Source organism: Ovis canadensis, chromosome 10 (genome assembly GCF_042477335.2).
Source record: "Ovis canadensis isolate MfBH-ARS-UI-01 breed Bighorn chromosome 10, ARS-UI_OviCan_v2, whole genome shotgun sequence".
Classification (NCBI taxonomy): Eukaryota; Metazoa; Chordata; class Mammalia; order Artiodactyla; family Bovidae; genus Ovis; species Ovis canadensis.
The window spans coordinates 80,742,608-80,765,398 of NC_091254.1; the positions used below are offsets into that span (position 1 = coordinate 80,742,608).

At 36.4% G+C, this 22,791-nt stretch overlaps 1 protein-coding gene across 2 annotated transcripts in view; it reads left to right on the forward strand.

The window, feature by feature from the left end:
• Positions 1 to 22,791, forward strand: part of GPC5 (glypican 5) — a 1,663,234-nt gene that overhangs the window by 368,269 nt on the left and 1,272,174 nt on the right. For both annotated transcript variants that reach the window (XM_069601872.1, XM_069601871.1), the window contains one exon: positions 5,906 to 6,600. In XM_069601872.1, coding sequence (XP_069457973.1) covers positions 5,906 to 6,600 — 695 coding nt within the window. The remainder of the gene's footprint in view (positions 1 to 5,905; positions 6,601 to 22,791) is intronic.

Genomic DNA, 22,791 nt, shown 5'->3' on the forward strand with positions numbered 1-22,791 from the left:
AGCACCATGATATACCAAATTGATGGGGAGGAAAATGAGGAAGGAGAAAAGTTGAGAAAGGATTTTTCCATACAGTGCTTATCCTAAGAGACTAGATTACTTACCAACATGTTAATTCTTGGTGATACAATTTAATATAGCACTCACTATTTATTTGTATAGATGACTAATGTTTAAAATATGTCATTAAATTAATATTCTGGAAAACATTTATTATATATTTTATTATAGTTTGTTATTATATGAAAAAATTAAAGAAATTTGCAAATATCATAGGGATGAATTCAGTATAAACACAAACTAGAGAAATAGGTAATTGCTTCTTTTATTATATCTTCAGAGTAGTTTTTGTGACCTTCTGATAATTAAATGAATTATTACATGTGACTATTTTAAAATCATTGGAAGGCCTTTTTGCAAAGAAAGAAGAGCAGGAGGAGCTACAATTCATTGTAATATGTCTGTGATAAAAACTGGTCAATAAATTGCTCTTTGAATGATCTAGCTTTTCATCTATCTATAATGCAGTACAGAGGGATACATAGTTCTCTGGCAAAAATTAGCTCTTAATATAGCAGAATAGTAATGAATTACCTGTTACAGTAACAAAATCTGTGACTTGAGAATTGTAATGCACAAATATGTAAATTAACTCTAAAAATTTCTCTTCAACCCAGATATACATTGTAAGATCATCTGATTATCCATGGTTGATATGACTTAATATTTCTTCATCTTTTTCATTGCTATATTTGAGGATGTCTATGGCCTTAAATTATAAAAGTCTCTTCAAATTTTGTATCTTCAAGTGTTCATATATAGAAAATGATAAAAATATGAAATATGAAAAGGGTCATAAAATGTCTGTTCATGTCATGGTGGGGAGGTTATTATAGTAGTTATTTCATGATCATTAGTTTTGAAATCAACTTAATATTTAAAGCAGTAAAAAGCCTCATAAATATTATTTCTCACATTGCAGAAAACCTACCTGAGTGTAAATCTTCACTCATTTTGCAATTTGTCAAATTCAATTTCAAATCATTTGACTTTTCTTTCTCTACCAGCTTTATTTAAATTTAAATCGTTGATTTAAATGTCAGTTGTTCTTTGTACCTATAATAAAATGTCTCTAAAGGGAATGTGTGCTTGAAAAAGTTAATATAAAATTTCTAGTTATAGGTGTTTTGTTATTAAGTTTTCACAATGTTATTGTTGAAAACTGAAGTAGATGAAGAAAAACTTCATGCATTCCAAATTCAGTTTCTACTTAATGAGATAATACATAAATTAATTTTCTCATAAAGCTGGGAGAAATTGTTTTTTATTCAGTTATTAGATTGCAGTTTTCAATTCAATCAACCATTCTTAGGCATTAAAAGGAAAGCTGAAAATTTGCTGTCTTGGTAGACTTAATCTGGTGTCATTGAAAAGAAGAGCTTATTGAAATTCTCAATGGAAAAACAGCAAGAAGATAATTTTTTCTAGGCTATTTCTTAAACTCTTTAAAGAAATGTTACAAATGTTTATTCTAAATATGTTACAGTTTTTGGCACATCAATAAAAAGCTATTACCTATATAGCTTGAGTAAGGAATATGTTTTATTTATTAAAATTTTATAGTCAAAACAATATATAGTTTCTTTTTAATAATTAAGTAGATTTGATTAATTATTCAGTACCCATCCTATCTTTAGATTTATAAATGCTGATTTAAATGTTGGTTATTCTTTTACAGAGATGCAAAATACTTTGTTCATTTGACAATTCTTTTGACAAGTTTAAATTCTTGTTAAAATCATAATGTTAATTCCATAAAATGGAAGGACACAACTTCATAGTAAACAGTAGAACAAAGTGATAATTCTTGCAAATTCAGAGTTAATATAAACAAATAATTTTAGTAAATTTGACTTTGACTTTATAAACTTTTCAGAAAAATCACTAACAAAATCATCCAAATTATTGACTTCTAGATTGTTCAGTTTCTGATACGTGTTTATAAATTAAAATTTGTGAATTTATTAGGTCCAAAGATTGACAAAAGTATATTTATCTCTAGGCATTAAAGAAGAAATGTATACAGAGCAACAGTTCTCATCATTGATTGGATTTAAGAACATTTCAAAGAACACATTCAAAAATGCATGCCTAGTATATGTTTAGGGGATTCAGTTAACTGGACTATGTCAATATTAGATTCAACACAGGTTGAAAGAAAAATCCTTATATTGTGATGAGTTGATTGCATAGTGAAGAATATTGTAAAATAAGTATTTTTAAAAGCCATTTTGTGTTCAGTATTTAATCAGAATGTTGATATTTCAGAGTGTGCAATCTCTTATTCAAAGGGGTAGTAAAATTAATATATAGTTAAGAAAACTAAAATTTTAATGTATATAATAGTAAGGGAAAATTTTAAGTGTTGCTGTAATATGATTTTAAACTTTTTCCCAGATTTTAATCATTTTGTTTAAATAATAAAGCTGAATCAGAGGAAAACCAGTCTGAAATAAAGATTGTAGATGTTTTAATAGAAATTTATTTTTTAATTACTAACTCAAACAGTAGTCAACTTAGTTTACTGCCAATAGTGCAGTCCTATAAAGAAACAACAATATTAAAACTAATATCTTCATTTTTATTTTGAATGAATGCTCCTAAATATTAAATATATTCCCAATATTGCTTTTATAAAATAAATTAACTTGCTAAACCTACTAATTATGCAACCAGAAAGATAAATTCCATATATACCTGAATCATTGTAGGTTATAACTTAATGGGACTGGAATTTATAAGGTTTTATTTTTTACTTAAATTCTTTTTAAAAAAAATTGTGTGTTTGTTCATCATTTAGAGTCAGCAGAAATCAGATGTAACACTTGTATTGCTTAGGCTAGCATTCTACATTCACCATACAGGGCATATGGCAGGTATCAAACACAAATACATACCTCTAGAGTACATGCCTTAGAAAACTTGGTGGAATGCATGTAAAGGTGACTGTGATATATGGGTTTCTTTACATCTATCCTTATTTTATCTTTTAAAAAAGCTTAAATTATTTCCAAGCATCGCTATTTAACCATTTTTGGTAAATAAAATGATTTGGAGCCTCACAATTCATAGCCATAAACTGCTGAGAAAAATGATCCAGTATTATTGAAAAAATATAATCTTAGCAGTTTTTAGTTCCAACCACAAAGGTTTAATTTCCCTTTCACATTCACTCCTGTGGATCTTTAGAAACAGTGTAGTGGTAGAGATTGCAGCTCTGAGGTCAGACTGCTGTGGTGGAATGCTTGCAGAGAGGACATGTCATAGATAACCTGTAATTGCAGTTTCAAAACCAGGTCAAGCCAAAAGACTAACCCAGGCTGATTGTCACATAGAGACTCCCGAATTTCAGTGCAGAGACCCCGTGATTTGTAGTTTCCCCATACAACCCAGCTGATCAGGGCAGTTGGAAAACCTCATGTTTAATACAATCTCAGTTGGCAGAGTAGCTAACCTCAACTGAACCCTTCCCTGGTGGCTCAGACAATAAAGAATCTGCCTGCAATGCCGTAGCCGCAAGACCTATGGGTTTGATCGTGGATTGGGAAGATCCCTGGGAGAAGGTCATGGCAACCCACTCTAGTATGCTTGCTTGGAGAATTCCAGGGACACAGGAGCCTGCCCGGCTACAGTCCATAGGGTCACGAAGAGTCAGGCACGACTAAAGCAACTTAGCATACGTGCACAGTGTGTAGTTTATACATAGTTTAACATACAGCATAGTGGGTGCTGGAGAGGCGTGGGTAAGCATAGGAGTCCTGCCTAGGTATATGTTACTGTTTAATCACTTCTGTGTTAACTTCCATAAAAATAGAATCTTATCAAAGTGCATTAAACATTAAATTAAAAAAATTCTTATTTGAAGTGTCTGTGCTGTAATAGAGTTGCAACTTCTTTGAAAGTGTTGCTTGCCTTAGATTGTAGCGTAGAGGCACTGTCTCAGTTTCAGCTGCTATAACAGAATACCATAGACTGGGTGGTTTATCAACAGAAATTTAGCAGGGTACTGGCAGTTTCCATGTCTGGTGAAAGCTCACTTCCTGGTTCACAAATGGACATTTTCTGGCCATGTCCTCATTTGGTAGAAGGGGCAAGGGGACACTCGGGGGTCTCTTGTATAGGGTCACTAATCCCATCCACTAGGGATCTGCTCCCCAGGCCGAGTCACTCTCCCAAAGCCTCTATTCCAAATACCATTCCATTGGAAATTAACTTTCAACATAAGTTTTGGAGGGGACACTCATTTAGTCCATAGCCTGCACTTTGATATATCACACTCAAGCCGGGGACTCAATACGAATCCATCTCAGAATTAGAATACATAGTATATTGTGTCTTATATGTATTCTCTGTGAAAAAAAAATACTTTTTTTGCTGGTTTTTAGGATATTATGGTATATTAATGACAAAGTTTCACTTCATTAATAGTTCTCCCGGTAACTCTGGTTTTTTTTTTTTTTAATCATTTCACTTTATTCTACTGTTATTTCATCTTTTTTTGTAATATATCAATGGTTTGATGTGGTCTTTACAACCTAATTTAAAATTACTGTAAGATTTTGTGGTTATGGGAGATAACTTTATTGATGTATTTTATAGCTAATTATATATTGACACAGTCTAGTATCATATTTAGGCTAATTTTGAAATGTAGTTGCTAGGATATCCAAGGTGATTGGCTGTTGCCTAAAGCTATCATTTTTGAAATACAGCTTTTACTTGCTAATTACTACTGCTGCTGCTGCTGCTCTTTAGCCACTAAGTTGTGTCTGACTTTTTGTGACCCCGTGGACTGTAGCTCATCAGGCGCCATGGGATTTCTGAGGCAAGAATACTGGAGTGGGTTCTCCAGGGGATCTTCCTAAACCAGGGGTTGAACCCACATCTCATGCATTGGCAGGTGGATTCTTCACCTCTGAGCCACCAGGGGAGCCCTGCTGATTACTACAGCCTCTAATTTGTGGATGAATTATTCTCCATTCTTTCTTTGGAAAAATTGACCTGGAAGCGTTTGTTAAAGAAATAAGATAATAAAATATCCCACAGTAAAGTCCCTGAAGATAAGATGATAAAAACAAAAGATCACAAGACAGTTCAGAAGGTGGTCACACACTTATTTCCATCAATTTTGAAACTGATGGACTTTCTCACTTCTTAACAAGATTTGACAATTTTAAGGATGGTTTAGCCATGAAATGCTTTATTTTCTTTTAATCTGAACCTTCTAGGAGGCATGATGATGTTCAGGTTTCCATTTGGAAATTTAACCTCTGTTTACAGTATCTAGTTGATGATCTACTAGAGAATCCCAGGGACGGGGGAGCCTGGTGGGCTGTTGTCTCTGGGGTCACACAGAGTTGGACACGACTGAAGTGACTTAGCAGTAGCAGCAGCAGCTTTCATTCTGAAAAAAAAGAAAAAGAGAGAAACCATAAAAAGTACAGTAGATGTTGAATCAAATTTTAATGTCATTTTCTTTAGTAAAGATTGAACTCATGAATATAAATTGTTTTCTTAGTGACACTTTTTTATCATTTGTGGGTTATAAACAATTATGAATAAAATTAATAAGAAATCACTATTATCCATAACTTCTTTTTGATTTCTATACTTCTTGTGTTTGATCCTAGGAAATACCTATCTATAAAATGTGTGTGTTGTGCATGATGCCCACCTTCCACCAGTCATTTTCCTGGGAAAGCACAATTGGGTTTAGTAGGCTGATCATTTAGATCCTTAGGTTAGGTTTGCTGCATTGAGCTCATTTACTGTGTGGAGCAGATGGATGACCAGTTTTAATATGAATACTAAGCCTTTTCATCCTTTACTTCTGCTTTTGTTACAGAAACCCTTGAAACTCTCATCAGACAAGCAGAAAATTACACCAGCATACTTTTCTGCAACACCTACAGGAACATGGCCCTAGAAGCCGCCGCTTCCACCCAGGAGCTCTTCACCGATGTAGGGCTCTATTTATTTGGTGCGGATGTTAATCCTGAAGAATTTGTAAACAGATTCTTTGACAGTCTTTTCCCTCTGGTCTACAATCATCTCATTAACCCTGGCGTGACTGACAGTTCCCTGGAATACTCAGAATGCATCCGGATGGCCCGCCGGGACATTAGCCCATTTGGTAATATTCCCAAAAGAGTGCTGGGACAGATGGGGCGGTCGCTGCTGCCCAGTCGCACGTTTCTGCAGGCGCTGAACCTGGGCATTGAAGTCATCAATACCACAGACCATCTGCACTTCTCCAAAGAGTGTGGCAGAGCCCTGCTGAGGATGCAGTACTGCCCACACTGCCAAGGCCTGGCTCTCACTAAGCCTTGCATGGGATATTGCCTCAACGTCTTGAGAGGCTGCTTGGCACATGTGGCAGAGCTTAACTCACACTGGCATGTGTACATCCGGTCACTGGAAGAGCTCTCAGATGCCATGCATGGGACCTATGACATTGAACACGTGCTTCTGAACTTCCACTTGCTCGTTAATGATGCTGTGATGCAGGCCCACCTTGATGGACAGAAGTTATCAGAACAGGTAAGCATCCACTCAAAATTTCCTGCTTTCTTAAAGTGCAACAATTAGCTATATACATAAAGTGAGTTGATTATAAGCACATCATTATACACTTTATTATTTTTTTTTTTACTTTATAATACTGTATTGGTTTTGCCATACATCAACATGAATCCGCCACGGGTGTACAGGAGTTCCCAGTCCTGAACCCTCCTCCCACCTCCCTCCCCATACTGTCTCTCTGGGTCATTCCTGTGCAGCAGCCCCAAGCATCCTGTATCCTGCATCGAACCTAGACTGGCGATTCATTTCTCACATGATATTATACATGTTTCAATGCCAGATGGCTAACAAACACATGAAAAGATGCTCAACATCACTCATTATCAGAGAAATGCAAATCAAGACCACAATGAGGTACCATTTCACACCAGTCAGAATGGCTACAATCCAAAAGTCTACAAGCAAGAAATGCTGGAGAGGGTGTGGAGAAAAGGGAACTCTCTTACCCTGTTGGTGGGAGTGCAAATTAGTACAGCCACTATGGAGAACATTGTGGAGATTCCTTAAAAAACTGGAACTAGAACTGCCTTATGACCCAGCAGTCCCACTGCTGGGCATACACACCGAGGAAACCAGAATTGAAAGAAACACGTGTACCCCAATGTTCATCGCAGTATTATATACTTTAAATTATGAACGCTTAATAATACTTTATGAAATAGTGGGAGAACGCATGGGTTGTCATATTGTCATATTCAATTCTAAGTATATTTTACATAACACATCAAAATTTTGGTTAGATAAAATACCAATTTCTCCTCTAAGTAGTGGCCTTATTGGGTTAGTTCAGTGAGGTAAAGAGGGTTTGGTTTTAAAATCAGGACCAGCATAAATTTGATTCTGCACTCTTCCATTAATTCTCAAGACCCTTAGCTTCTTTGAGCCCCAGTTTTCTTATTGACAAGAAGAAAATAGTAACAAATAACTTTTGGAGTATTATTTTTGGGGAAAATAGGCAATCATTTAGGCATACTAGCTAGTATACTGCCTGGTACTCCAAAAATGGATATTGTTGGTATTTCAAAAGTATTCAGCTTTCAAATAGAAAACACCAATTATGTAGTCATTAAATGAAGACTTGTTATCAAAAGTGTTTCTTTGGAGACTTTCCAGAACCTGGGATAGTGATGGTATGATAATTTTTTTAAACCATGATGTATATGGCATCATGGTGTTTTATTCCAAGAAGGCTTTAATAAGCAAAATAATCAAACCAAAAGACATAAGACTTCCTATTTCTCTCACATTCTGTAGAAATATTCTCAGGCACCTTTAGTAATAGTTCTCATATCCCATACAGTGAAGTAGAACATGCTGCTGCTCTTTATCCTAAATATTTTGTCCTGAAATAAAATTATGCTTCTTAGCAATAACAGAATACATCTTCCCACCCTGGCCCTTATTTACTGAATTAATAAACGCTCTCATTATTGACTTTGTAAGTCTGTTGCTTTCATTAATTTCCAATAGAAATTGGATATGAGAACCTTAATGTCCAGGCATATACACCCCACTTCCTTCCTAACTTTCAAGGTCCTCCTGGTACTGTATGAGCCAATATGGTACCTTCATGCAAATTAGAAATGGTACCCTCTTTAGGTGGATGGGACTTGAAGGTAGAGTGTGAGCTGGAATTCAGCTCTCACTCCCAATCCACTCACCTGGGTATCCTTACACAGCCAATAAGGTTCCCAACCATGTACAGTTGTCCTGTTTGTTTTGCAATCTCTCATCCCTTTAGGGAGATCATACATGTACCAGAACTTTTGCAAGAGATATAATAAGCCGACTCAAAAGACTTCTAAGATTTCATGTACTTCATAGTTAATGAGGAACAAGCATTTAGGTCTAGGAAACAAAATATCAATATTATGATATTGCATATCTCCAGAAGGAAAACAAGTACAGGAAATCTGAAATGAAGCCCAGATTTGAATTATTAATTTGGGACAAGCCATCTAACCTCTTGGGGCCAGAGTTTTCTTATATATAGATAGATAGGTAGACAGATATCCAGATTTTTAAGATTCTTTTTATTTTGTCTTTTGGAGCCTTGGAGTGCCTTTTTGTATCCTTAAAATCTACCACATAGAAAATTATTGTATATTATTATATATCTAATTTTTTTTTCAATTTCAAAGGCTAAACTAACATAAGTTTGTAGTTAGATAGACATGTTTTCAGAATTCCCTGGTGGCTCAGATGGTAAAGAATCTGCCTGTAATTCAGGAGACCTGGGTTTGATCCCTGGGTCAGAAGATCCTCTGGAGAAGGGAATGGCTACCCACTCCAGTATTATTGCCTGGAGAATTTCACGGATAGAGGAACCTGGTGTGCTACAGAACATGGGATCATGAAGAGTCAAACATAGCCTGTTTTCAAATCCTGAGTTTGCTACTCATTATTCATGTTGCCTGAACAATTTCCTAAAACCCTCTGAGTCTGTTTCATCCTGAGTAAAGAAGGAAATGATGGTTTAAGTGCAATATGATATGGCTCTGACATTGGCAGCTACTTGGTCCCTGAGAAATTTGCTTTTCTCTTTTCGAATTCTGGGGCCACCCCTGTTCAAACCTTGGTGAAGCAGGTTACTTTACTATCTTAAAGGATTAAAATCATCATCAAACTTGTGTTCTATAAATATATTTTAAGCAACACTTTTGTTATATGAAACTCCTTGGTGGATTTTTCAAAGAGCATTCCTTTCTTTTAAGTAATTAATTCTATTTTCATATAATAAATGGTCCTATAACTATCTTGAAAAACATCAGTTATTACTAATGAATTGTAGATTCTTTTTCGAATAAAAAAACTGAGATTCTTTAACTTATGGTGACAGAAGGAGAAACTGACATTAAATTCCTTGAAAATTGATTCATTAATATTTATTTCTGCCAACTTCAAAGTGATTTATAAGCTGTTTATCAAATTTTGATAACCAGTTCACACATCAGTGAATTTAATAAATTCAAAATAAATTACTGGTGAGCCAGAAAATAATGACTTTCTCACATTCCCAGAGCAATCTCTGAGATCTAGTACTTTCAAATCTTGTCTTCAGTAAATACTTGTATCCATCCACTTTAAGAAATCCATAGGGGTACCTGATGCATCTTACTTCTGTTGGATGAATTTCAACTGGAAAAAAATTATTGGTTTCCTGAGGAAATCATAAATATCTTCTATTTATAAAACCATTGAAGAAGCAAAATCTAACTTAGAATGTTTTAATTTTGTAATTGTCTGGGGATTAAGACAAAAATCTAGTAAAGTATTAATAGAGAACCATTGAAGTATGAAGATTAAAAACACAAGTCCTAATCTCTGAGTACATTTCCCATCTGTTCTACCATTTACTAGCTGTGAGTTTGGGAACTTTATTGTTCAATCTTTCTTGAGTTTCCTCTGGTAAACAGTAAAGTTGCTCAGTCGTGTCCGACTCTTTGCAACCCCATGGACTGTAGCCTACCAGGTTCCTCCATCCATGGGATTTTCCAGGCAAGAATACTGGAGTGGATTGCCATTGCCTTCTCCAGGAGATCTTCCCGACCCAGGGATTGAAGCCGGATCTCCCGCATTGTAGGCAGACGCTTTACGGTCTGAGCCACCAGGGAAGCTCTCTTTGGTAAAATGGAACAATAACTGTACCTACATCACAGGGTTCTTTTGAGATTAAAATGAGTTTAGGTTTTCTATGAGATAACTGTTTAAAGCCTACTAATTATTATTATGTTATATTCTTTATAAATATCATATTGATTTCTCTGATGTTTTAAATACTTTTAAAATGAACACCTCTTTCTTAACCTGTGATATAGAAATCAAAAAGTGTTTTAAATGGGCATTTAATGTAAGCAGATAATTGTAAAGATTTTACTGAAGGAAAAGAAAAACCTAAAACTTTTAAAGAGCATTATTTTGAAATCTACAATGAGTTTTAATATTGATGATTTTAATTGCTAATTCTTTGATAAAAATAATTTCATTATGAGGAAATGGCTGAATGATTTTCTTGGTAGGAACTGATTAAATGATTGCATGATACTTGATAGGAAATCATGTTTTAATTCTGTAAATAAAAACAGTATTTTAAAAGTACACTTGCTATTGATTAAATTTATAACATTATTTATTTCTATAATTGAATGCTTTAATTTATTAAAGAAACAAGAATGCAGCATCTGGGTTAATTTCAATGTTTTAATATTTTCTAAATGGAATAAATGTTACCAAAAGCTCAACTGAATGTTGATTCTATACCATTGTAGAAATAAAAAGGTTTTTCTCAGCTTTATTGAAATACAATTGACAAAATAAAATTCTTCTTTAAATATTTGAAAGAATTCAGTAGTGAAACCATCTAGTTCTGAGCTTTGGTAAGAGTTTTTTTTTTCTTTTTAATTATTGATTAAATCTCCTTATTCATTATTGGTGCTGTTCAAGTTTTCTGTTTTTTCATGTCTTGGTCTTGGTAGGATCTTAATTTTAGGAATTTATCCATTTCTTTCAGGTTATCCAATTTGTTGGCCTATAATTTTTCATAATAATCTCATGGTCCTTTGCATTTCTATAGTGTCAGTTGTAATATCTCCTCTTTCATTTATAATTTCATTTACTTTAGTCTTCTCTCATTTTTTCCTTATTCTAGCTAAAGATTAGTCATTTTTCTTCTCTTTCAAAAATTAGCTCTTAATTTTGTTGATATTTTCTTTTTTTTTTTTCTGGTCTCTTTCATTTATTTCTGTCTGATCTTTGTTATTCCCTTCTTTCTGGTAATATTGGGCTTAGTTTGTGCTTTATCTGGTTCCTTGAGGTGTAAAGTTAGGTTGTTTATTTTAGTTCTTTCTTTTTCCTTAACGTTGGTGTTTATCACTATAAACTTTCCTGCTTTTCCTGCATCTCATAAATTTCAGTATGCTGTGTCCCCACAGCTGGGGGTTGAGGGTGCCCCTCTAAGAAAGTCTGGCACTGTGTTGAGTGTAGAGTTTATAGCAAGTATGTGTCTCAGCCTGTGCTACCTGTTTCCATGTGGGTATTTTTTTCATTTGCTTTATGTGTAATAATTACTCAGCTACTTTCTAAAATAGCTGTGTGTAGTTGCACATATCTGTGTTTCTTTGGGAAGAGGGACCTTCCTAGGGAAACTATGTCACCATCATGGGAATTGCTGCCACAAAAAGTGTGTTTTTAAGCCTGCACTGGGTTCCAAAGCAGATGATACCACCCTTATGGCAGAAAGTGAAGAGGAACAAAAAAGCCTCTTGATGAAAGTGAAAAAGGAGAGTGAAAAAGGGCTTAAAGCTCAACATTCAGAAAACAAAGATCATGGCATCCAGTCCTATCACTTCATGGCAAATAGATGGGGAAACAGTGGAAACAGTGTCAGACTTTATTTTTCTGGGCTCCAAAATCACTGCAGATGGTGATTGCAGCCAGGAAATTAAAAGACACTTACTCCTTGGGAGGAAAGTTATGACCAACCTAGATAGCATATTGAAAAGCCAGAGACATGACTTTGCCATCAAAGGTCCGTCTAGTCAAGGCTATGGTTTTTCCAGTGGTCATGTATGGATGTGAGAGTTGGACTGTGAAGAAAGCTGTGCGCTGAAGAATTGATGCTTTTGAACTGTGGTGTTGGAGAAGACTCTTGAGAGTCCCTTGGTCTGCAAGGAGATCCAACCAGTGCATTCTAAAGATCAGTCCTATGTGTTCATTGGAAGGAATGATGCTAAAGCTGAAACTCCAATACTTTGGCTACCTCATGCAAAGAGTTGACTCATTGGAAAAGACTCTGATGCTGGGAGGGATTGGGGGCAGGAGGAAAAGGGGTCGACAAAGGATGAGATGGCTGGATGGCATCACTGACTCGATGGACGTGAATCTGAGTGAACTCCGGGAGTTGGTGATGGACAGGGTGGCCTGGCGTGCTACAGTTCATGGGGTCACAAAGAGTCAGACATGACTGAGCAACTGAACTGAACTGGGTTCCAAAGCATGATTTTTAACAATAAAAGTTCCACTCTGTATTTTTAAATAGAAAACCAATTTTCCACGTCTCTTACCTTTGCACCATTAGTACAGTTTCAGCTGGTTGCATCCAAATTACTTCAGGATGGCTACATACTTCAGTTTTAAAACCTATCAATATTGCATTTAAGTGTCTGCATTGTACACACTAATGCACTCTAATTAAACTATGTTGTTGAGAAAAGGGATATCTGATCACTACTTCTCTACGCATCTATATTTATCTGAATCCGTAAAATGAAAGCCTAATAAGTTGATGTGTATTTTTAGGTATCTCATTGATATCTTTATATATAAATTGAAAAGAAAATTAAAATAATAGCCTGGATTATTTATAGTAAAATGCTAAATTTTGTTCTGTTTTTTCAATAATGTGGTATATATTTTCCTAAAAATCATGTATATTCAATTGTACATAATAGAGACTGTGGGACAAACTAAGGCACCACGTTAGTCTCTCAAGGCTGTGTCCCTGAAACCACTCCTAGTGTGGGAATGGTGGGTGACCCATATATTTCAAGGATGTGGTAGATGGATGAGGAGCCTCTGATTGCCTGGGTCCTGCTCTTGAGTGAACCAGCAGTCACATCCTCTCAGTGATCTCCTCCAACAATCTACACAAAGCCAAGAAGTCGTTATTTCTGAAGCAAAGTTAATTTTGTTTAGGAGCTTTCATTCATGTATATTTTTGTCCTTGGCTGTGTGCATGCATGTTAAGTCAATTCAGTCATGTCCAACTCTCAGTGATGCAAGGACTGTAGCACACACGCCAAGTTCCTCTCTCCATGGGATTCTCCAGGCAAGAATACTGGAATGGATTGCCATTTCCCCTTCCAGTGGATCTTCCTGACCTGGGGGTTGAACCTACAGCTCCTACCATGCAGGTTAATTCTTTACCACTTGAGCCACCAGGGAAGCCCTTGTATTTGGCTACCAGAGAATGAAGGGCTGTGACCATAGGTTAAAAATAAGCTACCTGTGGATAAAATTTATGAGTAGCTAGACAAGACTTCATTGACAATACCAGCATAATGTCATTTGATATATCCTGATGATGTTTTCAACAAGATATCAAGTTCACCTTTTCCTAATTTTTGTTTAACTAATGGGGTGACCTAATGTTGAACTTGTAATTACTATTTCTCAAATTATTGTTCAAATTATTGTGATTGTTCAAATGAGTTGTTTCTTTTGAGAAATAAGACTGGAGCTTAACAAGAGAAAAGGCAATGACATAAGAATTAAATTAGAAGCAACTGAAAGGGGAAGATACAAGTTTTTAGGGTAAAAAGCAGCTCAGACAGAATCTAATGATAGTGGGCTAACTGGAAATAGGAAAATCTATAAGTTAACAGAAAAGGAAAGGAAAAAAGGAAGATTCATTAGACCATGAGAAGGTCATGTGGTCCAACTCATCATTCTATTAATATATAGAGATCTCTGAGAGGATTTTGCACACTTAATTCTGGATGCTAAATAGTTACAGGGAGCTTGCTATTACAGAATTGGTAGCAGAAAAGCATATAGCAATAATTAGTGGGTTTTCTTCTCAATACTAAGCCCATTTAGTTCTTTTCAAATGTTGAACGAGGTAGAATTTTCTGACTAGAGGCAAGTCAAAGTGTTAGTTGCTCAGTTGTGACTCTTTGGATCCCATGGACCAGAGCCCACTAGTCTCCTCAGCCCATGGAATTCTCCAGGCAAGAATATTGGAGCTATTCCTTCTCTAGAGGCAAGTTCTATTGTCCATTGATTGTCTACCCAAATTTTATGATATACTGAGATAGTTCTATAATATTTTAACCTCTGCTGGTAAGAATTTTCTTTACATGTCTGATTAGATCTGAATCTTTCTTCTTTTGAAGACTTGCCCCTACGCTTGTGAATCATGGGACGAGGGGTGGTCACTTTGGCCTTTTGAAAACCTCTCTTGAAATGATTGGCAGTAATTAGGGCCAATCAAGACTCAGGTACCTTATATACAGTAAGTCTACATTTCTTTTAGGAACACATTAAATAACAAACTTGCATAGTTTAAGGATAGCTATTTCATAAAACTTTGAGAATGTTGCATGATTAACTTACGATTTTTACCTTTCTGAAAAAGACTATGGTATGAATTACTCAAGATTAAGTACTGATAACCATGGTTCTTTATTTCTACTTAATTTCTTGAGAAAGAAAAAAAAATATTAAATGTCTTATGAAGGCTTAAAGTCCTTTAAAGGGAAATCTGGACAAAGATCTCCAGGAAGAGTTGTCCATCAAGTTTGTGGACAGCTCTAGTTGTTGGACAGTTCACAATTATGGTGAATGACTGTCTGCATCTTAAGTTGCCATGCCTGGTATTGTGGAATGGAATATGTTGAAGATAGGGACTAGTCTTGGCCATCTTAGCTGTCAGCTATGTGAAGGCTTTTATTCTGACTCCTTGCCTTCTTTCTAGGCTTTTGACTCCCTTTTTTATTTAGTATTTATTTACATGCTTTCTTGTTAAGATCATTATTTTAACTATCCAGCTCAGTCTTTCTCTCCTGGAGGACTTACTGAGCTAGGATCGAGTTGGCCAGACTGGAGGGAGCCTGGGGTTGACAACTGGTAGATGTCTGGCATGGTCCTTTCCATTCCCTCACCATCAAAGCCAGATGCTTCTCCTTCCTCAGGGATCTGTTGTCTGGAGGGTTCCTGGTTGTAGTCTCAGGCCCCTATCAAACGTGCTTTTTAACGAAATTGGGAATGGAAGGATAATTTTCAGAATTAAAGGTTCTCAAGAAATTTAAAGATTTCTTGCTCAGTTTTTGCATCATGTATACATCTGCTTTGTTACGTTATTTTCTCTGAGCTAACAGAACTCTTTTTCCTGTAATACAAGCTTTTGACTTCTTGGAATAAAAAGGTTTTAATAATACCCAGCTATTCTTTTTGATTTTTCTGAAATAATTTTTGCTTGAATTTTATAAGTATATAGCAGTTCATATGTAGCACTGATGTTTTCAGCTGGTTTGGACACCTCTAGTCTACCTTAAATGGAATAAATTCTCTTTAAATTGAATACTGCATGAAATTTTTTTTTCCCTTGATGAAGTTCAACAAGGATGTGTTATTTCTGTTGGAGTTTTGCTGTTCCCTTTCTACCTTAGTGTTTTCTTCATGCAGCAAAGCCTTCTTGGTTGGAGATTTGCAATGAATTGATTTTTAATGCAGATAATTTTTAAGTACATTGGTAACTTTAGATTCTGCAGGTAATTTTGTGTACATCTGCTGCCTGGTTTTGAGAGTGTGAAATAATATTGAATCAGTCTCATAAATCAGCAGTCTTTTGGCCTTATGAATTAAGAAGTCTCCAGTCTCCATGCCTTTAGGATATGCTGCTCCAGGTTTCCACAGTTCATGTTGTCTTTCCACAAGAACAGCAGCCCAATCACTCACCTCTAGCAAGTGTTGACTTAGAGGCTTGATCAGACTGTCTTTATTATTAAGAACTCACTCCAAAGGTGAAGTTTTATGAGAGTCTTTTTTTTTCTTTGCTTCTAAATTATATTTACCCATTCTTCCCTTCCATTTTTGAGTCTTATGAAAACAGCTTTATGCTTCTCTGAAGATTGGAACTTACCTCCAAAGTTTCTGTTGCTGCTATCTGAAGCTGTTCTCCATTCTTCTGATGGATTTTGAAGGCTGTTTTGGTTATAGTCTTGTTACACTTACTTTGATGCATTTCCTAAAAAAAAATTTAGTCTTGCTTATGTCAGCCATCAGCTGAACTTGTAAACATTTAGATTTTTCTCCTTCCTGTGCTTTCTGTAAGTATCTGGTTTAAGCCCAAGGAAAGAAATGTAGCATCTCAGCTCTTTATCCATGGCCTTCCCCTTTCCCATATCTTACAGTAAGTTCTCAAGTTTGGCTTCCAGTCTGGTTTATTTAAAGTATCCAGAGTCTTTTAAAAGTAGCAAAACTTCTCAGTAATTTTATATTTCCCCCCTGGAAGGGCAAGTCTTTGTATCTCCATGCACAGAAATGCAAAGTTTTAAGCACACAACCTCCATTCTGACTATAAAAGTCATCATTTCTCTCAGCCTCTCTTGGGGATCTGGGTCTATACTAAGCTCCCTTGGCAGCATTCCCACTCCTGGGCATGGAGTCTCCAGGATCAGCAGCACACAGAGCATCATCAGTGGAACCCCCATGGCACCCAAGACCGCTGATGACTCATCTCAGCTGGCTAAATTCCTATGGCCGGAAGAGACCATACAGCGCTGCATTGACAATTCTTCCCAGAGAACCTCACTGGTGCCTAGAAAGCAGAACATTTCACATCAGAAATGGTGGAAGTGATAGGAAAAATGGTGCCTCTCAAGATGTGTCCCCCATGTCTGAATCCACAATGTCAGTGGTCACATCCCATGATACTAGGGTAGGGACTAGGCTCCGTAGGTCAGAGGGGATGGCCAGCAGCTCTGGCCATGCCAAGTGTTTTCCTGAATGCCCCAGGAACTAAGCAGGGCAATGTCTTCCTCTGTCTGCAGTTATTCCTGTTTGGGAAGCTCCCAAGTGAAGGGTTGCAGGTCCCCAGTAGTGGCCGCTGATCCTCTTCTTCTTTAATAAACTCCTCATTTTGTGACTTTGGAGACCTAACCCAATCCACGATGGTCAGAGAAGGTTCTGACTCTCAGTGTCCCTTTGGTCTTTGACTGGCTGGCCTTGAGTGTGTGTGGGGCAAATGTGTGGGCAGCCTTATGATGGGTCCTGGGTAGGGTTTCAACTCACTTCTCTGTTTTGACATTTGACAACTAAGGAAGAAATCATAGGAATTTTCAAAATCTTTACATATCAAGAATGTGAAGTATATCTGTGATCTTTTGCCCCCTTCTGCTTTTCTTCTCTCTTTGAGCCCACAGGACCTGCGTGGACCCCAGGGCTGGTGACTGACAGCACTTCAGCAGCAGGGACAGGTAGACTGTCCCAGCTCTTAAAACTGAAGCTTACTCTCTCCTTATTCCATTTCAGCCGTCTCTGTGTTCATTTTGAGCCTAGAATAAGTAGATGGAGCATTCTTGGTGGCTAAATCACTCAAGGGAAATATAGTGATAAAAATAGCCAGAGATAGGGCATGGTAGGGTACAAGAGGGTCAGTGTTAGGCTACATACTAAATTCATCAATGATCTCGAGTTGTATTTGTCTACATAATATGAATAGTCTTATTTGAAGGAGATCCCACTTCATCCCATCAACCAATAGTAGATGTGTGATGCTGGATATCACAGTTGGGAAAAGGTCACATTTCAAGGTAACCTCCAGGTTTTAATCTAGGGTTAGAAAGCCTTTACCCTTGAATTGGATAAAAGAAGCATTCTGAAAACAACCGACCATATTGTCAAATGACAGGCAGTTATAATTCCTTCAATAAAGTAGTAAGTATGGAGAAAAATTATCCAAAAAAGATAAGAAGGCAAATATTACTCAATGTGTTTCTATGATTTAATAGGGCCACTACTGACTCATCACTGTACTGTGTGATTAGTTGCTCAGCCGTGTCCAACTCTTTGCAACCCCATGGACTGTAGCCAGCAATTCTCTGTCCATGGGGATTCTCCAGGCAAGCATACTGGAGTGGGTTGCCATGCCCTCCTCCAGAGAGTCTTCCCAACTCAGAGATCCAACCCAGGTCTTCTGCATTGCAGGTAGATTCTTAACTGTCTGAGCCAACAGGGAAGCCTGAGTTGTCTCTAGGTATATGTAATTTTTCCTTTTTTATTTAGTCTTTTGCTTAATATAAGGATCATACTATGCTCTGTAATGTTAGATGTTATTTAACATAAGATTGACATATTGCAAATAATTTTTCTCCTATTAAATAACAAGTTTTTTTTCTGATTGAGAAGACTAGAAAGTTATTGTTTTAGTTACCTGAAAAATATTAATCACCTTCTACAACTAATCTTAGAGTTCCTTCTTTCACTGACTATAACACTGGTAGATACTTTCGAACAGCTTTACTGTGCTCTTATTCCCTCGTTAAGGAATTGAACAAATATTTCACAACTGCTCATCATTAGTTTTAGAGTCACATGTTTTTATCTTCTTAAAAATTATACTTGGATATAACACATTGAGGAAAACAGTGTTCTAGGTAAGTTATCATAATGGATGAGATTTTTTGAAAGTGACAGAAAGTCAAATTCATTTAAACCTTCCTAAGGTGGGGTAATTATTAAATCACATAACTCTAAGTTGAAATATACAAATTACTGAAGATCTAGCTTGATTTAGATCCTTATAAATGTTATCAGCATGCTTCTCTACTTCTCAGTGAAGCTTTGGTCTGTCTTGGTTTTTTCTTCAGGCAGACTGTCCTCAAGAGGTAACAAGGTAGGCTATACAATCTCTAGGCTTATCCCTGTATAGTTTAGCAAGAAAAAATTTCCCATGGATGAAAACCTCTTAAACACTTGCTTATTGCTCTGCTTTGGAGCCTGTTCATCCCCCTCATCTGTCTGCTGATACTCTGGCTGGAAATCTTTGGATAATTTCCCCAGCCTGGAGCCATGTATGGGGTCAGCTGATTTAAACAGATCAGTAGAGAGTTAGAGCAGGTGTTCTCCAAGAATAAATAGAAAACAAAAAGAAAACTCGAACAAGAAATGAAGTATACAATATAATAATAAAGGATGCACTTCATAATGAATATCTTTAAGGATGGTGCCAAATAGCATCAGCATACATGTAACCATGAAGTAAGATACAAATATAATAGAAATATACATTCAAATTAAAGGTTAAGCATAATAGAAACAGACAACTAAAAAAATGTTAGAACTGTTATATAATTCCAGAGCAAAATGGAATTACTAGAAGCATTTGTTTTAAAATCAGGAATAAGACATCCCTGTCATATATTGTATTCTCCAAGTTAATGTTTACATGGAGTTACTAGTTAATATAATTAAACAACATATCAATAAAAAATAACCTAATAAAAGTGGGCAAAGGATTTATAGAATCATTCTCCAAAGAAGGTATACAAATGACTAATAAACATAGGAAAACATGTCCTACATCAGTAGTTCCTAAAGACATGCAAACCAAAATTGCAAGGAAGCAGTGGCACTTCACAGCCCCTAGGATGGCTTTAATGTAAATGATGGACAATAACAAGTGTTGTTGAGACTGTGGAGAAATTTGGACACTCATACGTTGCTAGAAGGATTATAAAATTCTGCAGCCACTTTGGTAAACAGTTTGGCAGTTCCTCATAACACGAAACATAGTATTACCATGGTGGTGGTTGACTCTGATGATCCCGTGGACTGTAACCCACCAAGTTCCTCTGTCCATGGGATTTCCAGGCAAGAATACTGGAGTAGGTGGCTCTTTCCTTCTCCAGGGATCTTCCTGACCTGTGGATAGAACTGAGGTCTCCTTGCATTGCAGGTGGTCTCCTGCATTGACAGGCAGATTCTTTACCCACTAAGCCACCATATAACCTGACGATTTCATGCTGAGGAATATACCCAAAAGAATTGAATACATATGTTTGAAAAACTTAAATGCATGGATATTCATGGCAGCTTTATTCATAAGAGTCAAAAAGTGGAAATGACCTAAATGCTTATCAACTGATGAATGGAGAAATAACATGTTTTATGGATATACAATGGAATGTTATTTGGCAATAAAAAAGAATACTGATACCTGTTACATGACTTATGCTGCAATGATTAGACCTTGAAAATATGCTATATGAAAGAAATTATTACATAAGACCACATATTATGCTACTCTAGTTATATGAAATATTTAGAATAGCAAAGTCACTGAGATAGACAATAAATTAGTGACTATCAGGGATTGGAGAGGGGATGAAAGAACAGGGAATTACTGCTAATGTGTATAGGATTTTTTGCAGGGGAGAGATAAAAATATTGTAAAGTTAAATAGAAGTGATAGTTGCACATCTCTGTTAACACAGTAAAATTCACTGAGTTGCACATTTCAAAAGAATATATTTTATGGTACATTAATTATATAACAATAAAGCTGTTATAAAAAGTTATGTATACTTTTGAAAATTGACTCATACAAATTGAGAACTAGTATATTTCAGTAAATAATTTCCATTTATATGTTTGTTCTTTTTATTGGCCTATGCTTCTTGAGACTATGGGAACTCAGAGGAGCAATGCACCTTTTCATTTGTCATCCAAATGACACGCTAAAAATATTTCTAGACATTTTAGAATTAATGCCTCAAGGTCATTCAGAGAAAATGAAAATGTCTTCCCTACAGTGAAGATGTTTGCCAAAAACAAAAAACTTTAGACCTTGAAAAACAGTTTTTATCGTTTAAGAAAATTTTGGGTTGGATAAAAATGGACAAAAATAACAGATAATCTCACTCATTTGTCTAAACATGCAACAAATATATGTTGAGTGCTTTCAATGTACCAGATACAGCTGGACACTGAGTTTATGCCAACTATGCCTGCAGCTGCCTTGTTAGAGCTTACAATGAACTAACTAATTTTTCCATAACCACGTTAGAATCTCAACTCTATCCTCTAGACAAAAGTCAGGATACTGTTTCCAAATGTAAACTATATTATACGTAAAGTCTTTTGGTGGCTTCCTGTTAACCTTAGAATAGAATCTAAAAGCATTTATATCTACCTTTAATGCTTTGCATATCTGGCCTTTACCATCACTTTACCCTCATCTCGAACCACTTTTAATCCTTCTTCGCTCTAGCCATGCTGGAGTTCTCTTTGATTTTTTTAGCATGCAGTCCTCTCCCTTGACTCTTGTCAGTTGCATTTTTCTGGACGTAGGCTATTTCCCAGCCATGCTCCTCAACACGTTTATCTGACTGACGCTAGGGCTGCTGCTCATTTTTGTCTCATCTTAAATCCTGCTCACCCTGAGAAGCGTTCTCTGGCCTCTGTAGAAAAGGTTAGGTGACTCTTAAATTTTCCTTTACAGCTTTTTGCATGCATGCAGTTATTTAATTATTCACATATTTTACATGGGGCTTCCCTCATAGCTCAGTTGGTAAAGAATCTGCCTGCAATGCAGGAGACCCCGGTTCGATTCCTGGGTTGGGAAGATCTGCTGGAGAAGGCATAGGCTACCTACTCCAGTATCCTTAGGCTTCACTGGTGGCTCAGCTGGTAAAGAATCTGCCTGCAATGCGGGAAACTGGGGATCAATCCCTGGGTTGGGAAGATCCCCTGGAGAAGGTAAAGGCTACCCACTCCAGTATTCTGGCCTGGAGATTTCCATGGACTGTGTAGCTTTTTGCATACATGTAATTATTTAATTATTCACATATTTTACATTGAGTTGTATGTGCCCAGAGGGCACATGAGTTCCTTGATGAACACCTGTTGTTCAGTGATAAATCTGGCCTTTCTGCTGTATTGCCTGGACTGTTGGAATTGTCTTCCAGTTGACCTGTCTGCTCCACTTTGACTTTCTTTGTGTCTGTATGAAAAAATCCAGACTCTTCAGTATGGTGTACAAGGTCCCCTGGGTCTTGATACCACCCTTCTTCCTTCATCGATCTTATCCTTTGTCCCCTGACCTGCCCTCCTTGCATCCATGTTCCTGATTGAAATACATCACCCTTTCTCCTCAACCTGCATCAACTGGATTACTCTTTCAGTCTGACCACTTCACCAGCAAAACTGGAAGCTCCTCCAAGTATATCCTCCTTTCCTCTCAACCCCACATGGACCAGATTATTCTTCTACTCTGACCACTTCATCAGAGAATTCACTGGGTCTTTTTCATCTCTCTATCCTCAGTGCCTATTAAAGTGTCTGGAAGTTTTTGGTAACCTGAAATGACCTCCAGACTCCACAGCACAAACTTCTTGACTAATGCACTGAATTAGATTTAATTTTAAGCATTTATAATTTTTCAGTGAATCCTAAATTACCAACATTTCGTATCTCCCATGAGAGCAGAGCAAGATTATTGTGATAATCTATGATTCTTTAATGAATGCACAAAACACTTCTATTAAACTTTTATATGGATAAATACTCTGGCATTATTAACATTATATCTGCGTTTATCTTAAGCCCAGTCAAAAACCCCATTTATCAAATTACTAGAAATAAAGGCAA